Source organism: Aristolochia californica, unplaced genomic scaffold, assembly GCF_029961685.1.
Source record: "Aristolochia californica isolate CCGP_79_NKW_82.1479 unplaced genomic scaffold, dmAriCali1.0.hap1 SCAF_1, whole genome shotgun sequence".
NCBI classification, from domain to species: domain Eukaryota; kingdom Viridiplantae; phylum Streptophyta; class Magnoliopsida; order Piperales; family Aristolochiaceae; genus Aristolochia; species Aristolochia californica.
The window spans coordinates 51,316,921-51,337,155 of record NW_027181770.1 but is presented as its reverse complement, the minus strand read 5'-3'; the positions used below and the strand labels follow the sequence as shown (position 1 = coordinate 51,337,155).

Below are 20,235 nucleotides of genomic sequence, written 5' to 3'. Positions count from 1 at the left end.
TATGTTGGGTGAAGAGGCCGTAGATTCGTCGTCAGAGAGACGTGCGAGACTCAAAACTTGCCCTCACAATTTCTTAATTTACCTTTCTTGAAACAGTTCATTAACGTGCCAAACATGAAACGGTGGCTGATGGCCGAGATAATTGATTTCTTTCGTTTTGGTCGTTTTAGGTTGTAATATTGGTAGACACTATCAGAGGCACGAACACGAGTCTTAAAAAACGCTTGAGCTCTCCCTGGGGCTTCCGACAATAAAAAAATGAGGAATTAGAAGAAGGATGAAGGACCTGCGGGCTCCCTATTGTTGACAGTTTTATCCGCTTGGACGATTGTTGGCCGTCGCCCGCGCGCGCGCGGTACCACAGGGCTGGGCTCCACGCGCCAAGGAAATTTTTAGTAAACGCCGTCCTTCTCGGAGAAACAATGGCGCACGATGAGCGGAAGAGGAGGAAGGCCTGACCGCCTTTTCAGTCTTGACCAAGCCAACCCGTCGGTGACTCCATATCCTTAACCAAGGTTAGGTTGGAACCCGAAGAGGCGAGCGAGAAAGACAAGAAAACGAAGGGAGAGAGAGAGAGAGAGAGAGAGAGAGGAGAGGGATAAATCTCTGAACCGCTTCTGCTTCCGCTGCTGCTGCTTTCTTTGCGCTCTCTCTCTCCCCCTACGCTCCGTGTTTCTCTTCCCTTTTTCGCTCCGGTTTTATGGTTTTTTAATCTGCGCTTACCGGGCGTGCTCAAGAAAAAGAAGAAATCATTCCTCCAGAGATAACGAGAGCGTAGTTCTTTCATTTTCTTCTGCTGACGAGGGGCTAGGTCTCAAGAAGTTGATTTGACGAGAGAGACGTAAGTGGGCAGATTGATGAAGGCGAAGAGGTAGATAGTTAGACCGTCCTTTCGCCTTTCAATCTCTGCAGTTCTATTCTGAGTAGAACAGGAGAAAGCGCTTTGGGGATTATCGATGTCGTAAAAACTCAAGAACATTTGCTGATGAAACTGTCCCAAGTATCTGTTAAAGTGAAATAAATCCGTCTCCTGGAGAGTTTGCACGGACCAAGGATACGAATCTGAAATCTTCGGGAATTCGTTAAAGAGCAGAGAGATTCGGAGGGGGCGGAATCTCTTGGGAGCACAGAGACGCAGCTAAATCACCTTGCAGCTTAAAGAAAGAAGCTCTCGGAACAGGCGTTGTTTCTTTCTCGAAACCGTTTAAAGCGGCAAAGGGTTCTTGAACCTGAGGTCCGCTCAGGCGATCCCTCTCGGGTAGGGAAGCAGAGAAAGAGAAAGGGTTAAAAGCATTCTCCTGTGCGGCGAACGGATTAGGAAAAAGAGCACATGGAAATGGAGTGTAATCCATCTGAAATGCAGGAGCCCAGCATCGACACTGATAAACTCAGTTACGAGATCTTCTCCATCCTCGAAAGCAAGTTTCTCTTCGGTTATGACGATCAGAAGCTCTGGATCCCCAAACAGATCCCCACCACCGTGACTGAGGTAATAGAGAACACTCCTGTACCAGTTCCAGCTCCGGCGGACGATTCCAGCAACATCGCGTCAATCAAGAACCAAAGAGGAAAAATATGTATCCTCAGCATCGACGGCGGAGGTATGCGAGGCATCCTCTCTGGCAAAGCTCTTGCTTACCTAGAACAGGCCCTAAAGACCAAATCCGGCGATCCTGAGGCTCGAATCGCTGACTACTTCGACGTCGCCGCAGGCACCGGCATCGGCGGGATTTTCACGGCGATGCTCTTCTCCTCGCACGGCGAAGGAAACCGACCCACTTTCCGGGCCGAGGAGACGTGGAAATTCCTCGCGGAACAGGGCAAGAGGTTCTTCCGTGGGTCGCACGGCGGCGGCGGTCTTATTCGCCGGATTCTGAAAGGCAGCAAAAGACCAGAGTCTGAAACGGCCACGGCTGCAATGGAGAAATCAATGAGAGGGCTTTTTTCGTCTATGACGCTCAAAGATACAATAAAGCCTGTCTTAATCCCTTGCTACGACCTGTCGAGCTCGGCGCCATTTTTATTCTCCAGAGCAGATGCATTGGAGACGGACAGCTACGATTTCCGGCTGTGGGAAGTGTGCCGTGCGACGTCGGCATTACCGGCCGTGTTCGAGCCGTTGGAGATGAAGTCAGTGGACGGACAGACGCGGTGCGTGGCGGTGGATGGTGGGCTGGCGATGAGTAATCCGGCGACGGCGGCGATCACTCACGTGCTGCACAACAAGCAGGAGTTCCCGTTTGTGCGCGGGGTGGAGGACCTGCTGGTGTTGTCACTGGGGAGCGGGCAGCTGATGGAGGGGACCTACGGGTTCGAGCAGGTAAAGGGGTGGAAAGCAAAGGAGTGGGCGAAACCGATGGCGAGGATCGCCGGCGACGGAGCTTCGGATTTGGTGGATCACGCGGTGGCGATGGCATTCGGGCAAAGCCGGAGCAGCAACTACGTCCGCATTCAGGTAAGCCGCAAACAATTCGAGAGAGTGACAAAGAAACAGTCTAACGTGCGCCTCAGTGGCGCAGAGCGCGCCGTCTTCTTACACGCTGTTTAGCTTATAGCAGTTAAAGGACCTGTCAGGGTGTCATCTCCGTCAAGGACGGTGGTCGGGATTCCGTTCCGCGAGTTTTTCCATTTTCGTTTTTTCTGGGTTTGATAGGTGGAGAGGTTTTCTCGGGGACAGCTCCTCTGAGATACTTGTCATTTTGTCATTGAAGTTGAGGAAGAAAAGAGGAGCTCGTTCGATTTGGGCCCCATTATCTCTGCGATAACAGTTATCGATTTACTTGCGACAATTTGTTAGCATAGTTCGGTCCGCATCACTTCCATTATCAACTCTAGATAGAGAGCTCATTAGTGGGTTAATTCTATTTCTGGCACTTCAAAAGTTCTTAGTGGTTATTGTGGGGAAGAGGTAGCTCTGTGGTTCCTGTGTGCAAGTTCTGGAAGCAGTAATGCAGCTGCATGAATTAACTTGTCTTCAGGGCTGAGGACAGGTTGGGGTTTTAAAATGGTGACCAGGTGTTTCATTTACTTTGGGAAGACCGCTGTTGTTTCAGGGCCTTTTTAGGGAAACAAACAACCAAAGACGTTGTTCGTCGTACAGAGACGTGGCCAACGGCCGGTACTGTTTCCTCTGTTTTGGTAATGTCGACCCAGAGAACCTTTTTCCTCATAAACACGATCCAGATGAACAAATGTGTTCTCCTGTGCTTAATTCCCGTATAGTCCACCCTTCCCTTGATATTCTGTCAACCAACTCGTCTTGAATCTTTTATTTGTTATTTTGGTCTTTTTTTTTTTTCCTGTTCAAATTTAAGTTTCTAAAGACGGCGGGGGCTTTTGTTTTTTTGGCAGGTAAATGGATCTAATGAAGGGAAATGGTCAACCAACATCGACTCTGATTCAAGCCCCAGTAATGTGAAAATGCTTTCAGCAGTAGCTGACGAGATGCTAAAACAGAAAAATGTGGAGTCGGTGCTGTTCGGAGGGAAGAGGATCGGTGAATTGACGAATGCGGAGAAGTTGGACTGGTTTGCCGGTGAGCTGGTACTCGAGCATCAGAGGAGGAGTTGCAGAATAGCTCCCACTGTTGCATTCAAGCGGGCAGCTCCGAGAATCTCCTAAATCATCAATTGGTGGAGACTTAAGTATTCTCATTCTCTGAAGCCTTCCTCTTGATGTTGTACACATATTCAAGTCATCGAGAGTAAAAGATGATTTTGCAACTCTTTTGGATTCTTCATTTTATTGCCAAATGAATCTGAAAAAAAAAAAATAGAAATGAATGAAAGCTTGAAAATTAGCCCTGTATCTGGCTGTTCTAAAATTGTATGCTACTGTTCCAACGGAATTAATGGCGACGAACCAAAGTGAAGAGCAAAGGAGGGAAAGCTCCGTGCTGGGTAAATGCATTTTAATAATAATAAAAACTCCAAAATTCCGAGTCGTCTTGGGAGAGTAAATCCAAGCGTCGTGTGGCGTAGATAAGACATATTTGTCGTTTGTCCTGGCAGTTGAAGGATGCGAACACTGTACAGGCGGAAATGGGCAGTGAAGTCCAGGTGGCTGTTTTGTCTATCCGATCCGCCGACAGTCTCTACTCGGTAGGTAAGAACGACGCACAAGATCGAAGAATGACTGTCGTCATTCTCATGAATCTCTTATTTTCATCGACAACAAATATAAAAGTCCCCAAACCAAACTCGGTAGATGGGTAATCAGATTTCCTGCTGATCTCTAGTTGTTTACCACCAAATGTTTACGTTTTTGGTCATAAAGATTTTCCCCCTTTTTCGACTGGCGTTGCAAGCAGCTAGCTTTTACTTTTGAGAAGAAAGAGGGTAAAAGAAAAGCGACAGTTGAACAAGGCCCTACCAAGATCTCTTTTGGATTTTTGCTCGCTGGGCAACCGGCAACAGGACGACCCTTTTCGTACCAATGGAGAGGTTTTCCCAAGTCAAACCAGGGTTCCCTTCCTTCATCGACTTTTGCCTCGTGCTTGCTTTAATTCGAGAGAACAAAAAAAAAAAAAAAAAAACCAACATGAGTGACCACTTCTTACCGTCTTTTGTCTTCTTTCATGCTCAAGGGTACCCCTACAGAAAGTTTCAGGGACTGTTACATGACGAAAGGGCTATCTAGTTCTGGAGATGTTATGGTTTTCCTCGTCTTGTTTTTTTCGTTTTTTCCCTTACGAAATGATTTTTGCCGGTGGATATCTTTGACGAGCCGACAAAAACTCCTTGAAGGCATGGGTGATGGAATGGGTCCTTATTGTTGCATTTGGAGGATTTATGAAGGAGGTGGGGATTCCTTCTTCCCCCTGTTCCCTCTCTCGTTTTTATTGAAAAAGCTTTAAAAAAAAAAAAAAACACTGCCTTCTGGGCCCTCTCTGTTACCAGATGATTGTAAGATTTTGTATTGTGCGCAGGTGGAAGCTGTGTCGTCGTTTCTCAAATTTGGACTCATTCACTTCCATTACTCGCACTCGGACCGGCCTGCTGCCGCTACCTCCTTTTTCTTCTTTCTTCTTATATTTCGGTGAGCAGCCGAGCAGTTTTGGCAGGTGAAACTAATCCGAGAATTTGCTTTGTTGCAACCAACTGGGCTAACCGATACTGGTTTCATCGAGTGAGGTGAGATTTGCCATGAAAACGATTAGTCTCGACGGAGAATCGAGAGCAGAAAGGTCACGTAGCTATCAAAGTGGTGATCCTCCGCTGATAATGGTTGCTTCGCGTTGGTCCTTAATTAACATCGACTAACTGAAAATGTAGTTATCAGAAATCCGGAAAATCAAGAGGAAGCAGGTTCTCTTCATCTTTTCTTTCCTCTCGCCGTGCTTAGCATTAAAAGGGAGATCACAATCTACTATATAATTGAATCACCTGTAGAAATCGTGGAGCATAAATGAGGTCCTATTGCGCGGGATCTTCTGTAATCATCTTGATGGAAACCTCTCTCCTGAAAGAAAAATATCATTTGAGCATCGTTGCTTTTCTTAGTAGGTAGGTAAGTGGGTAGGCAGCTTCAGGCTTTTTCTTAGTCAGTTATGAAAGAAGCCCTGGCTTCACATTTCTTCAGTATTCAGTACTGGACCTTGACAATTAATTAAGTTTCACCGACCATGGCAGTGATTGCAATCTATTGGACTCGTTTTTCTCAAACTGCAGCTAATAAATTATATTGTACAGTCTGTAATACCAAACAGTATATTGATGAGACATCATTTGTTACATATTAAATTGAGTAAATGTGGTATAAGATAAATACAATATCGGTATAAATCCAATTAGATCTTGTCGATTAAGCACATGAACAATTGGGGCACACGTATTCAATGAAGATATTAAAAGAGACAAAATCACCTCATCCAATTAAGAGACGTAGAAGAACAACAACACTAGTAGCAACTGAGGCGGATGAACTCACATTGTCTGATGAAGAGATATTGAAGAGCAATGACACTGATAAGAGTTGGGGCGGACATAATTCCATCATCTTGTGAAGAGTTGGAAGAATAGTAGCACTAGTAGCGGCTGGGGTAAATGGAATTGCATCGTCTTGAGAAGAGATGTAGAGAGCAGCGGCACTACTAGCAGCTGGGGCAGACGGAATCACATAGTTCGGAGGAAGGAAGGGAGTTAGGTGTGGCACCGACGATGAGAACAATGACATTCACTATGGATGACTGCGGTGGAGTTGACGACAAAGGCTGGTTGGATGGCTCGGGGAAGTTCGAAACAGAGGAGGAAGAAGGGGTTTTTGGATTGTTACCAGTGAGACGGGATGGCAACAGTGATGGTTACGGCTTCTATGAGGATTTTACAGGAAATGAGAGCTATTTAGAGAGAGGAGAAAGAGGAGAGAAAAGTACAATCGACTATGGTGGCAGCCTCTAAGAAACGATTTCCAACGATGGCAAGTTGGTTCTGATTAATAGATCGAGAGCTCTGATACCATGTTAGATATTTAACCGAACCACATTAGAGGATGAATTGAACCACACTTTTACTACCTCATAAAATTCTTTACCCTAGGTTGAGTACTTCTACTAGCAGTGATAAGTTTTCACTAAAATACACCACCAGATGTAATTCGACAATTGCTTTCACTTTATGGGGATCAATAGTAATACCAGTAGGAGTTACAACAAAATCCAACAAACCACTTTATCAGTAAAGAATGAGCATTTTTGGTGATTGGCATAAAGTTTCTCCTTCCTAAGTGTTTGGCAAATGTTGTAGAGATGGTCAAGGTATTGGTCTTTTGTCTGACTGTAAATGAGGATATCATCAAAATAAGCCACTAAAACATCCAAGGAATGGTTGAACCACTTGTGTCATTGTTAGCATAAAAATAATGGGTGCATTCAACATTTCGAATGGCATGATCATCCACTCATAAATCCCATCTTTTTTCATGAAAGTTGTCTTCCATTCTTCTCCTGGGCAGATTTAAATTTGATGGTAACTACTTTTGAGGATTATCTTTGAAAATATGGTGGTGCCCATCACCATATCAATCATATCATCCAACTAGGGAAATGGGAAGTAGTATTCCACAATGATTTTAGTGTTGGCCCTTATTGAAGAGCAAATATGGAAGAGTCTTACATGACTCTCACAATAAGAAGACTTACAGAGCCAAAATTATTATAGAAGGAGGTTTCACAAAAGAGTCTCAATTTAAAGGTATTTTAGCTATGTTAGTCTTCTAAATATGTTGATTTATTTAATTATGCTAGGACTTATCTTTAAGTGTTAGAGTTTGGATGTAATTGGGACAAGGGTAGTTGGACTCTACTACTTTCATCTATTATAAATAGGGGTTCATATACTCAGATTACATCAAGTCAATAAAGTTTTTTTATTTTTCATAAATTCAACATGGTTACAGAGTTGGTTCTGTGAGTTGACTCGGTCAACCCACAAAGATAATGTGATACTTTTCTGATCTATTATCTCTAGCATTTTAGGTTACTATATATTTTTTTTCTTTTCAGTCCCTATACCCGTTGCTTGCTTTATATTTTTAGCTCTATAATGAGACTTTAATATAGAATATTATATTTTGATGGAAAGATATTCGAGTCTACTTTCCAACGCAAAATGAATTTTGGAAATTGGAGTTTTATAAAAAATAAAATCTACATTTTAAGTAGCAGAGGTCAGACTGCAAGAGAGGTTCGAACAATAGCAAAAAACTTTCACTTCTGAGCTATTTTATGCTATCAAGAACGAGACTTATTATAGAGAATTATATATAAAAAGAAAGACCTATAAGTCAATAAATTTTTTCTCTTTTCTATAAATTTAACAACCCTATTGTCACACACGTCCTCCAAGTGCCATATTTCTTTGGTGTACGGTCGGCACACTGCACATGAACTTAAGCTTTCCTTGATGAATCCTTTTGGGAGGAGCTCATTCACTCCCTACTATAATTGTCCATGCCTAGAGGAATTTAGTTGATAATGTGGGAAATTCAACAATGTGGCTCCTTACACCAAATCATTAGCATGTTGGATATCACACATAGGTGGTAGTGCATTTGGAAGATCCTGAGGGAAAACATATTGAAAGTCTTGTAAAATGGACTCAAATTCTGGTGGGGGATCAACTGATGAATACATAGGTGTCTTGCCGGAGATGAGGTAGGTTAAGCAACGAGAAATTTCAGAAATAGTGGAGGTTGTTTTGTTCCATTGAGAAACATTGGCTGACAACCGTCATTGAGTGTTTTGCAACGGATGACAATGACGAAGGCTGGTATGATGGTGGCTGATGGTGCTGCGATGGATGTGTAATGGTAGCGATGTTTTGGACAACACACTCGTTCAATGATGGCTTTGGGAAGCAATTCAAAGAGGGAAATGGAATGAACAACGAATCTGAGTCTATGCAACATGATTTAATTGGGAGATGGGTTTGTTTTGCTGAAGCCAAAGAACACACAACAAAAGAATTTTCAACTTTGATACCAAGTTGATGAGGAACGTCGAACGTCTGTGGAATCTCAAGTACTTTCCTTGGTTAGAAAATAATGAATGGAACTGAGACAATTGAAGAAGAGGAATTGATAAGAGAAAGAGGGAGTAGAAGAATAGTCAGGAGAAGGAAGAGCACAAGAAGAAAAAAAGATTAGTAGAAATGTTATTCATGCATCAATACCTCTAATCTTGATTACCACATATTAATAATAAAATTCTGGATTCAAATTCAAACAATGAGATAAAGTCTATCATGTAAAATAAGAAAGAGAAAATAAATATAAATAAAATAAAATAAAATTAAAAGAACACATAAAAGTGGTGGGGCCTTGTGCCTCCGATTATACACTTGGGTGATGGATGACATATTGGTGTCGCTACAGGATGAGGTTGGTATGTTCTATTTGCTTTGGCCTATATGAGGAATCAACTTTTGGGAACTTCTGGTCTGCATGAACTCGTAATCGCAAAAGCCAGAAAAGCTGATAAGGCTTTGAGTTAATAACCATGGCTCTGAGCTAAGTAATGCAGTCCATACACAATGTGGGGGACCTAATCTTTCTTTTGGCACTCGTCGTCAAATAAAGTGGGCAAAGACTCGCTCAGGTTTTTTGGTTAATATATTTTTATACGCATCCAACAAATTTTAATAATTGCCTTGCTTCAGTTTCCTCCTGTAGCACCCACCTTTGGAAGGGAATCTTCTTTAGCTTCACTGCCTTATAAAATCATCTTTCTTTCCGTAGCCTCACCGGCATTATTATATCACGCGAGTACGAGTAAGAACGATTAAGCCCTGTGAAGAAAGTCTTTCGAAAGGGCTCATTGTCTGGTGGTGAGGGCCCTTTCGCAACTCACAACCTCTAACTGCTACTTGCTTTTATAATGCGGCTTACGTACAATAATGGAGGATTGAAGCATTTGCGATGTCCATTCTGCCATCAGAAGAAAAGAGGGGTGAAGCAGATTGAGGCTCTTGTCTTTTAAGGGGACGTTGTGAGACAATAACGATCGTTTCTTGATCAATCTCACCTAACATTGCTCCACAAGCCAGTTTTTTTATGATTGTCCTCAACGAAATTATCAACTGAGAAGAGTTGCACTTGTTTGAGCAAAAGGTAATGTAGATGGTAAAATTTTGAGTAGTCTAGTGGGTATGAAATGGATAAGGTGGAGTCTAATCAAGAACTGTTCAGAGTAGTGGTCAACATCCTGGATGATAGCATTATTTTAAAGCTTAAACAGGAGCGTTTGGGATAACCATGAGGGAAGGAATAATAATTCAAGAGAGTTATATAATATCATTAATCAGGGAGTGGTGTCTTCCAAGAACCCATGGATCAAGAGCAGAAAAAGAAGAGATCAATAAGCCAACAACTAGATGATAGATGATTAAAATAGAAGACGAGTCTATCTCTGCTCCTGACTGTGCGCATGCATCTCAATGTAATGCAGGCTTAAAAGAAAGAAAGGGTCAGAACGATGTTCCAATTGCTGCATCAAACTGCCAAATTTCTGAGCATGACTGGACACGACCTGCTTGTAATTGGCTAGATTTATCTCAGTCGTTTGATTATGTGTTTATCTTGTTTCTAGGAGACAAAAGAGTTAGGGAAATCTTGGTATTGAATTTGGGTGTAAAATGAAAAAGTTTTCTTTTTAATAAGCTACAGTAGACAAGACTGTGTTTCTTCATCACCGTAACAGTGTAACAATTATAAAAATCATCCATCAGTCTACCGTCCCACTGGATCAAGTTCAATTTTACCAGTCTGTTGTCCCGGCTAACAACTTCTAAGACCCAGATGTACTAGGTCGATCTCTTAAGTCTGTCATCATGTGGGACAGTTGGCAATCTCTTCCAGCCCCTGTGGGGTAGGAGCTCCTGCTAGGACTTGGTGAGGGGCGACAACGCCCTTCCCCTCACTGCAATTTATATAGAAAAGGGAGAAGCAAAAGGAGAGGAAGAGGGGATTCGTTGCTCCTCTCCCTTTACCATGAGGGAGGACGGGGAAGTTGGATGACAATGGAAAGCCCCATTGCTTTCATTCATAAAAAGAGAGGGGAGGCGTGGAGCATCTCCAGAGCACTGCCCCGGCCTTCTCCGAACCTTTCTGGTGCCAAGAAAATGGGCTCCTTAAGATAAAGGATAAAGTCTTCCCTTAATAATATATATCATCTTGAGTTAACCAATGGTCAAACTCACTCAATTTTACCCAAACCTCGGTATAAGGGCGAGTACTAATAGAAGAATCAACATTAATTCTGGCTGTTTGTGATTTGGTCTGCTCCAAGTCTACTCTAGTCCTGTTTGATTTTCTACTCTATTATTTTTCATTCTTAAGAATATAGATATACAGATCAAATGAGAAGACAAATCAGTAACTAGAATTTCACTACACAATACCTCAAATCAGGCAAAAACTAATAAGTCCGAACTGTTAAGTTGTGGAGCCTAATTAATACCTTACACTCTGTCGACAACTCTTGTCGTCGTGGGGGTTGGAAGGGGGGCGGAGCCCCCAGGCGGGTCCACGATATATTGACTGCTGTGTCAATAAGAGTAGTTTGGGGATTTCATACTTGTAATCTGATTGCCCTAATTTTTTATATATATATGGGAGCACCGTTGTTAGGGTTTTATCACCTTGACAAGGATCATCATCCAAGGAGCATATAGAGTTACGGCCTGAGAGAGGTTAGAGAAAACACATAGTGTGTGCGATCTCTCTTGTAAACTATTTCATCTTCATAGTGGATTACTGCAGCGGTGGAAGACAAGACCTAGTCTCACCTTGAGGCGAACCTATATAAATCTTGTTGTCTTTTTCATGCTTATTTTTTTCTTCTTTTGTGTTTATAATAATTGCTTTCGTTAGTTTAGAATTAGGGCATCTAATTCCTAACACCAACTAAGCCTCATTCAAGTTAAATGATCCTTAAACAACTAAGTTGGTATGTCATTTGTTAAAGAATTCGCAATCATTTGCTCAATTTGAATGTATTCAATTAACACTTCATTGTATTTGGTACAGTCCTTGATGGTAAGTACTTTATGTTGATATTGATAAGATCCCTATTAAGATAATTTTGATGATACCAAACACTAATGTAATTAAAAATGTTTATTAAAAATGACATGTAACTCAAAAATCCTCAAAAAAAATTCCAATAACATACTCGTTCCACTTGCACATGACCTACTAGATGCACCATCCAAAAAGGAAAACAAATAGCTAGTGTCAAAAAGTACACTACCAAATAGCCAAGAATCACCATTTGTCCTAGCAAGAAAGCTCAACATAGTACGCAAACAAGCCCTAACTAAGAGGGAAGAAAGAAAATGAAAAGAAAAAGAAAGAAAAGAAAAGAAGTTGTCTAATTGGGTCAAAATCAATGGGACGACCCGTATGAACTAGCCAAAAAAAGAGAAAAAAGGATGATAAAAAGTTGCCTATCCATTGGAGATAAACCGAGCATTACATAAAAAAAAAGTTGAAAGAAACGATAAAAGGTCGACCATCCAACTCATAATCGTCCAAAACAAAATACCTCAAATCAAGCAAAAAGTGAAGACCGAAATAAGCCCAATTCAAGTTAAATGATTCTTAAACAACTAAGTTGGCATGTTTTTTTAACGAATTCACAGTCATCTACTCAATTTGAACGTGTTCAATTAACACTTCATTGTATTTGATCCTCCTCGATTATTAAGTACTTTATGTAGATATTGATGGGCGTAAGACCCCTTAAAGATAATTTTGATGATACCAAATACTAATGTTATTAATAATAGTTATTAAAAATAACTTGTAACTCAGAGAACCTCAAAGGAAATTTCCAGGAACATACTTGTTCTACCTGCACATGAATAACTGGATGCTCTATCCAAAAAGGAAAGCAAATAGCTAGTGTCAAAAAGTACAGTGTCAAATAGCCTAGAATCACCATTTGTCCAATCAAGAGAACTTAACATAGTAAGCAAGAAAGCCCTAGTCGAGAGGGAAGAAATAAAATGATAAGAAAAAGAAAAAGAAGAAAAGAAGTCATCTAATTAGGTCAAAATCAACCGGACGACCCATGTGAACTAGCCAAAAAGCAAGTAAAAAGGAAGATAAAATGTTGCCTATCCATTTGAGATAACCGAGCATTACATAAAAATAATTGAAAGAAGAAATGATGAAGGTCAATCATCCAACACATAATCGTCCAAACACAATACCTCAAATCAAGCAAAAAGTGACAAGTTTGAACTAAGCCCCTTTCAAGTTAAATGATCCTCAAACAAATAAGTTGGCATGTCTTTTGTTAAAGAATTCGCAATCATCTGCTCAATTTGAATGTGTTCAATTAACATTTCATTGTATTTGATACTCCTTGATGATTCAGTACTTTATGTTGATATTGATGGGCTTAAGATCCCCTTAAAGATAATTTTAATGATACCAAATACTAATGTTATTAATACGATTTATTAAAAATAACTTGTAACTCATAGAACCTCAAAGGAAATTTCCAAGAACATACTTGTTCTACCTACACATGACCTATTGGATGCTCCATCCACAAAAGGAAAGTAAATAGCTAATGTCAAAAAGTACATTGTCAAATAGCCTAGAATTACCATTTGTCAAATCAAGGGAACTCAACATAGTAAGACAATAATCCCTAATTGAGAGAGATGAATGAAAACGAAAAGAAAAGGAAAAAGAAGAAAAAAAGTCATCTAATTGGGTCAAAATCAACCTGACGTATGAACTAGCCAAAAAGTGAATAATAAGGAAGATAAAATGTTGCCTATCCATTTGAGATAACCGGGCATTACATAAAAAAAAATTGAAAGAAGAAATAATGAAGGTCAACCGTCCAACACATAATCATCCAATCACAAAACCTCAAATCAAACAAAAAGTGACAAGTCCCAACTAAGCCCCATTCAAGTTAAATGATCCTCAAACAACTAAGTTGGCATATCTTTTGTTAAGGAATTCACAATCATTTGCTCAATTTGAATGCATTCAATTAACACTTCAATGTATTTGATACACTCCTTGATGGTAAAGTACTTTATGTTGATATTGTTAGGTTTAAGATCTCTATTAAGATAATTTTGATGATACCAAACACTAATGTAACTAATAATGTTTATTAAAAATATCTTGCGACTTAGAAAACTTCAAAAGAAATTTCCAATAACATACTCGTTTGACGTGCATATTACCTACTGGATGCTCAATCCAAAAAGGAAAGCAAATAGCTAGTGTCAAAAATTTCATTGTCAAATAGCCTGGAATCACCAGTTGTCCAAGCAAGAGAGCTCAACATAGTATGCAAACAAGCCCTAGTCTAGAGGGAGGAAAGAAAATGAAAAGCAAAAGAAAAAGATGAAAAGAAGTCATCTAATCTAATTGGGTCAAAATCAACCGGACAACCTGTATGAACTAGCCAAAAAGTGAGAAAAAAAAGAAAATAAAAAGTTGCCTATCCATTTGAGATACACTGAGCATTACATAAAAAAAAATTGATAGAAGAAATGATGAAGGTCGATCGTCCAACTCGTAATCGTCCAAACCCAATACCTCAAATGAAGCAAAAAGTGAGAAGTTCGAACAATGCCCCATTCAAGTTTAAATGATCCTTAAACAACTAATTGCATGTCTTTTGTTAAAGAATTCACAATCATCTGCTCAATTTGAATGTGTTCAATTAACACTTTATTGTATTTGACACTCCTTGATGATTAAGTACTTTATGTTGATATTCATGGGCTTAAAATCTCCATTAAAATAATTTTGATGATACCAAACACTAATGTTACTAATAATATTTATTAAAAATAACTTGTAACTCAGAAAAACTCAAAGAAAATTTCCAGGAACATACTTGTTCTACTTGCACATCATCAACTGGATGCTCCATCCAAAAAGGAAACCCAATATCTGTGTCCAAAAGTACATTGTCAAATAACCTAGAATCGTAGTTTGTCCAAGAAAGAGAACTCAACATAGTAAGCAAACAAGCCCTAGTTGAGAGGAAGGAAAGAAAATGAAAAGAAAAAGAAAAAGAAAAAGAAGAAAAGTAGAAAAGTAGTCATCTAATTGGGTCAAAATCAACCAAACGACCTGTATGAATTAGCCAAAAAGTGAGTAAAAAGGAAAGATAAAATGTTGCCAATCCATTTGATACAACCGAGCATTACATAAAAAAAAATCGAAAGAAGAAATGATGAAGGTCGATCGTCCAACGCATAATCATCCAAACACAATACCTCAAACCAAGAAAAAAGTGACATGTCCGAACTAAGCCCCATTCAAGTTAAATGATCCTCAAACAACTAAGTTGGTATATCTTTTGTTAAAGAATTCACAATCATCTACTCAATTTGAATGTGTTCAATTAACACTTCATTGTATTTGATACACTCCTTGATGGTTAAGTACTTTATGTTGATATTGTTAGGTTTAAGATCTCTATTAAAATAATTTTGATGATACCAAACACTAATGTAACTAATAAGGTTTATTAAAAATAACTTGTGACTTAGAAAACCTCAAAAGAAATTTTCAATAACATACTCGTTCGACTTGCACATGACTTACTAGATGCTCCAACCAAAAAGGAAAGCAAATAGCTGGTGTCAAAAAGTTCACTATCAAATAACCTAGAATCACCATTAGTCCAACCAAGAGAGCTCAACATAGTACACAAACAAGCCCTAATCAAGAGTGTGGAATGAAAATGAAAAGAAAAAGGAAAAGAAAAAAGAAGTCAACTAATTGGGTCAAAATCAACCAAACAACTCATATGAACTAGCCAAAAAATGAGAAAAAAGGAAGATAAAAAGTTGTCTATCCATTGAGATAAACAGAGCATTACATAAAAAATTTGATAGAAGAAATGATAAAGGTCGACTGTCCGACTCATAATCGTCCAAACACAATACCTCAAATTAAGCAAAAAGTGACAAATCTGAACAAAGCCCCATTCAAGTTAAATGGTCTTTAAACAACTAAGTTGGCATGCCGTTTTTTAAAGAATTCACAATTATCTGCTCAATTTGAATGTGTTCAATTAACACTTCATTATATTTGATACTCCTTGATGATTAAGTACTTTTTGTTGATATTGATGGGTTTAAGATCTCCATTAAGATAATTTTGATGATACCAAACACTAATGTTACTAATTATATATAATAAAAATAACTTGTAACTCAGAAAACCTCAAAAGAAATTTCCTAGAACATGCACATGACCAACTAGATGCTCCATCCAAAAAGGAAAGCAAATAGCAAGTGTCGAAAAGTACACTATCAAATAGCCTAGAATCACTGTTTGTCCAAGCAAGAGAACTCAACATAGTACGCAAAAAAGCTTTAGTTAAGAGAGAGGAAAGAAAATTAAAAGAAAAATAAAAATACGAAAAGAAGTTGTCTAATTGGGTCAAAATCAACCGAACAACCCGTATGAACTAGCCAAAAAGGGATAAAAAGGAAGATAAAAAGTTGCCTATCCATTGGAGATAAACCGAGCATTACATAAAAAAAAGTCGAAAGAAATGATAAAAGGTCAACCATCCAATTCATAATCGTCCAAACAAAATACCTCAAATCAAGCAAAAATTGACAAGACCGAAATAAGCCCGATTCAAGTTAAATGATCCTTAAACAACTAAGTTGACATGTTTTTTAAAGAATTTTCAATCATCTGTTCAATTTGAATGTGTTCAATTGACACTTCATTGTATTTGATCATCCTTGATGATTAAGTATTTTATGTTGATATTGATGGGCTTAAGATCCCTTAAAGATAATTTTGATGATACCAAATACTAATGTTATTAATAATATTTATTAAAAATAACTTGTAACTCAGAGAACCTCAAAGGAAATTTCCAAGAACATACTTGTTCTACCTGCACATGTGCACATGACCAACTGGATGCTCCATCCAAAAAGGAGAGCAAATAGCCAGTTTCAAAACATACATTGACAAATAGCCTAGAATCACCGTTTGTCCAATCAAGAGAACTCAACATAGTAAGCAAACAAGTCCTAGTCGAGAGGGAAGAAAGAAAATGAAAAAAAAAAACAAAAAAAAGAAGAAAAGAAGTCAAGTAATTGGGTGAAAATCAACCGAACGACCCGTGTGAACTAGCCAAAAAGTGAGTAAAAAGGAAGATAAAATGTTGCCTATCCATTTGAGATAACCAAACATTACATAAAAAAATCGAAAGAAGAAATGATGAAGGTTAACTGTCCAACACATAATTGTCCAAACACAATACCTCAAATCAAGCAAAAAGTGACAAGTCCGAACTAAGCCCCATTCAAGTCAAATGATCCTCAAACAACTAAGTTGGCATGTATTTTATTAAAGAATTCGCAATTATCTGCTTAATTTGAATGTGTTCACTTAACACTTCATTGTATTTGATACTCCTTGATGGTTAAGTAGTTTATGTTGATATTGATGGGCTTAAGATCCCCTTAAAGATACTTTTGATAATACCAAATACTAATGTTATTAATAATATTTATTAAAAAAAACTTGTAACTCAGAGAACCTCAAAGGAAATTTTCAGGAACATACTTGTACTACCTGCACATGACCAACTTGATGCTCCATCCAAAAACGAAAGCAAATAGCTATTGTCAAAAAGTACATTGTCAAATAGCGTACCAATCAAGAGATCTCAACATAGTAAGCAAACAAGTCCTAGTCGAGAGGGAAGAAATAAAATGAAAACAAAAAGAAAAAGGAGAAAAAAAGTCATCTAATTGGGTCAAAATCAACGGGATGACACGTGTGAACTAGCCAAAAAGTGAGTAAAAAGGAAGATGAAAGGTTGTCTATCCATTTGAGATAACCGAGCATTACATAAAAAAACGAAAGAAGAAATGATGAAGGTCAACTGTCCAACACAATACCTCAAAGCAAGCAAAAAGTGACTAGTCCAAACTAAGCCCCATTCAAGTCAAACGATCCTCAAATAACTAAGTTGGCATGTCTTTTATTAAAGAATTCACAATCATTTGCTCAATTTGAATGTGTTCAATTAACACTTCATTGTATTTGATACTCCTTGATGGTTAAGTACTTTATGTTGATATCGATGGGCTTAAGATTCCCTTAAAGATAATTTTGATGATACCAAATACTAATGTTATTAATAATATTTATAAAAATAACTTGTAACTCAGAGAACCTCAAAGGAAATTTCTAGGAGCATACTTGTTCTATCTGCACAATATCAAAAAGTACATTGTCAAATAGCCAAGAATCACCGTTTGTCCAATCAAGGGAACTCAACATAGTAAGCAAACAAGCCCTAGTCAAGAGGGAAGAAATAAAATGAAAAGAAAAAGAAAAAGAAGAAAAGAAGTCATCTAGTTGGGTAAAAAATCAACCAGACGACCCATATGTACTTGCCAAAAAGTGAGTAAAAAGAAAGATAAAATGTTGCCTATCCATTTGAGATAACTGAGCATTACATAAAAAAAATAGAAAGAGGAAATGATGAAGGTCAACCGTCCAACACATAATCGTCCAAATACAATACCTCAAATCATGCAAAAAGTGACAAGTCCGAAATTTGCCCCATTCAAGTTAAATGATCCTCAAACAACTAAGTTGGCATATCTTTTGTTAAAGAATTTGCAATCTTCTGCTCAATTTGAATATTTTCAACTAACACTTTATTGTATTTGATACACTCCTTGATGGTTAAGTACTTTATGTTGATATTGTTAGGTTTAAGATCTCTATTAAGATAATTTTGATAGTACCAAACACTAATGTAACTAATAGTGTTTATTAAAAATAACTTGTGATTTAGAAAATCTCAAATGAAATTTCCAATAACATACTCATTCAATTTAAACATGACCAACTAGATGCTCTTCCAAAAAGGAAAGAAAATAGCTAGTGTCAAAAAGTACATTATCAAATAGCCTAGAATCAGCGTTTGTCCAAGCAAGAGAGCTCTACATAGTGAGCAAACAAGCCCTAGTCAAGAGGGAGGAAAGAAAATGAAAAGAAAAAGAAGAAAATAAGTCATCTAATTGGGTCAAAATCAATCGAACGACCAATATTAACTAGCCAAAAAGTGTGTAAAAAGGAAGATAAAAATTTGCTTATCCATTTGAGATCAACCGAGCACTACGTAAAAAAATTGAAAGAAGAAATGATGAAGGTCGCATGTCCAACTCATAATCGTCCAAACAATAGGAGAAAGAAAAACCTCTATCCATCTCATGGTCGTCTATGCACTAACATTCTTGATCTCCTCCAATTACTCAAAGGGGATGAATGACATCCATTTATATGGATAAATAGATATAATTTGTCCCCTCAAGTGATTGGAGAGGACTGTTAGAAAACCATAATCTTCAATCCTAATCTAGAATTTACATCATGCCAGAATATTAGGATTTGGGATAAATACCTGGATCCATTCCAAACGATCACCAACTATTGTGAAATTCTGCGGCAATCAATACAAACGAATAATTGGTTTTGTGATCTTCCTCAACTAAATCTCCTTAGTTCCTCAATGGAACCTTTGCCTCTCTTCCAGATGGGAAAAAGGAAAATTGTGTGTGATTTAGTCTCTTGGGGACCATAACCATTATGTGTCTCCTTATACAGGGTCCCCATAATTCCTTTTGGTATCTACTCAATTGGTCCATATTTATGGCCCATATTCCTTAATGGGCCTAACAAAATTAGATCACTTAATTTTGGCTCATTCCATTAAATAGTAAATATAATTGAATAATAGATATGTTGCCCAAATTATAATAGGAAACGTGAGTTTCCTAACAATCTCCCACTTGGGTTACATATTATTCCTTAAACAATTATATCACAATTTCTTTAGGTGACCACTGTCACTTTCATCACATTACAGTTGTGACTAAACCATGATGATCACCATAGATCAAATATGGATGAGTAGCATGGAAATTACATGTAATGTGATCTCAGACATGTTTATTTCCAACTGGTCCTTCTTTAATTTTTAGTGACATCTTTCCAAAGTCCTTAATGCAATGCGGACATTGCACATAGAAAAACACAAGCAAGTGTAGAAATAGAATAATAAGTAATCAATTTTATTATGTACAAAATTGAATAACTCAATGTCTATAGCAAACATATAGTACAAAAATGACTCTCAATAAACCAAGTTATCCTACGAAATAACATCCATATGAGCAGTGTGCTCATGAAAGACCTTAGGCATTAGACCCTTGGTTAATGGGTCTGCTAGCATAGAGTCCGTCCCTATATGTTCTATAAAAATATGCTTATTCTAAACTCTCTTCTTAACGACTAGAAACTTGATGTCGACTTCCTGTTGTTATTGGAATAAAGTACCGACGAGTTGTTGTCACAATAAATCTTTAATGGTCTGTCAATGCTATCTACCACTCGCAACCCAGTGACAAAGTTTCGTAACCATATTCTGTGGTTGAATGCCTCAAAAAAAGCAATGAACTCCGTAACCATAGTTGAAGAAGCTATGAGAGTCTGCTTAGCAAACTACCATGAGATAGCTCATTCACTCAACATAAAGATGTAGCCTAATGTGGAACATTTGCTATCTTGACATCCAGCAAAGTCGGAGTCAATGAACCCAATGATCTCTAAACTATCTGATCTATGATAAGTGAGCATGTAGTCTTTTGCTCTCCTCAAATAACACATCACGCGTTTGGCTGTCTTCCAATGTTGCATACCTGG

General features: G+C 38.3%; 1 protein-coding gene across 1 annotated transcript; it reads left to right on the top strand.

The window, feature by feature from the left end:
* The first annotated feature begins 624 nt into the window (after positions 1 to 624).
* LOC137950133 (patatin-like protein 7) lies at positions 625 to 3,799 on the top strand. The gene is made up of 2 exons (XM_068796516.1): positions 625 to 2,455; positions 3,352 to 3,799. The coding sequence occupies exons 1-2, from the start codon at positions 1,331 to 1,333 to the stop codon at positions 3,619 to 3,621; spliced, it is 1,395 nt and encodes a 464-aa protein (XP_068652617.1). The 5' UTR covers positions 625 to 1,330; the 3' UTR covers positions 3,622 to 3,799.
* Positions 3,800 to 20,235: the final 16,436 nt, after the last annotated feature.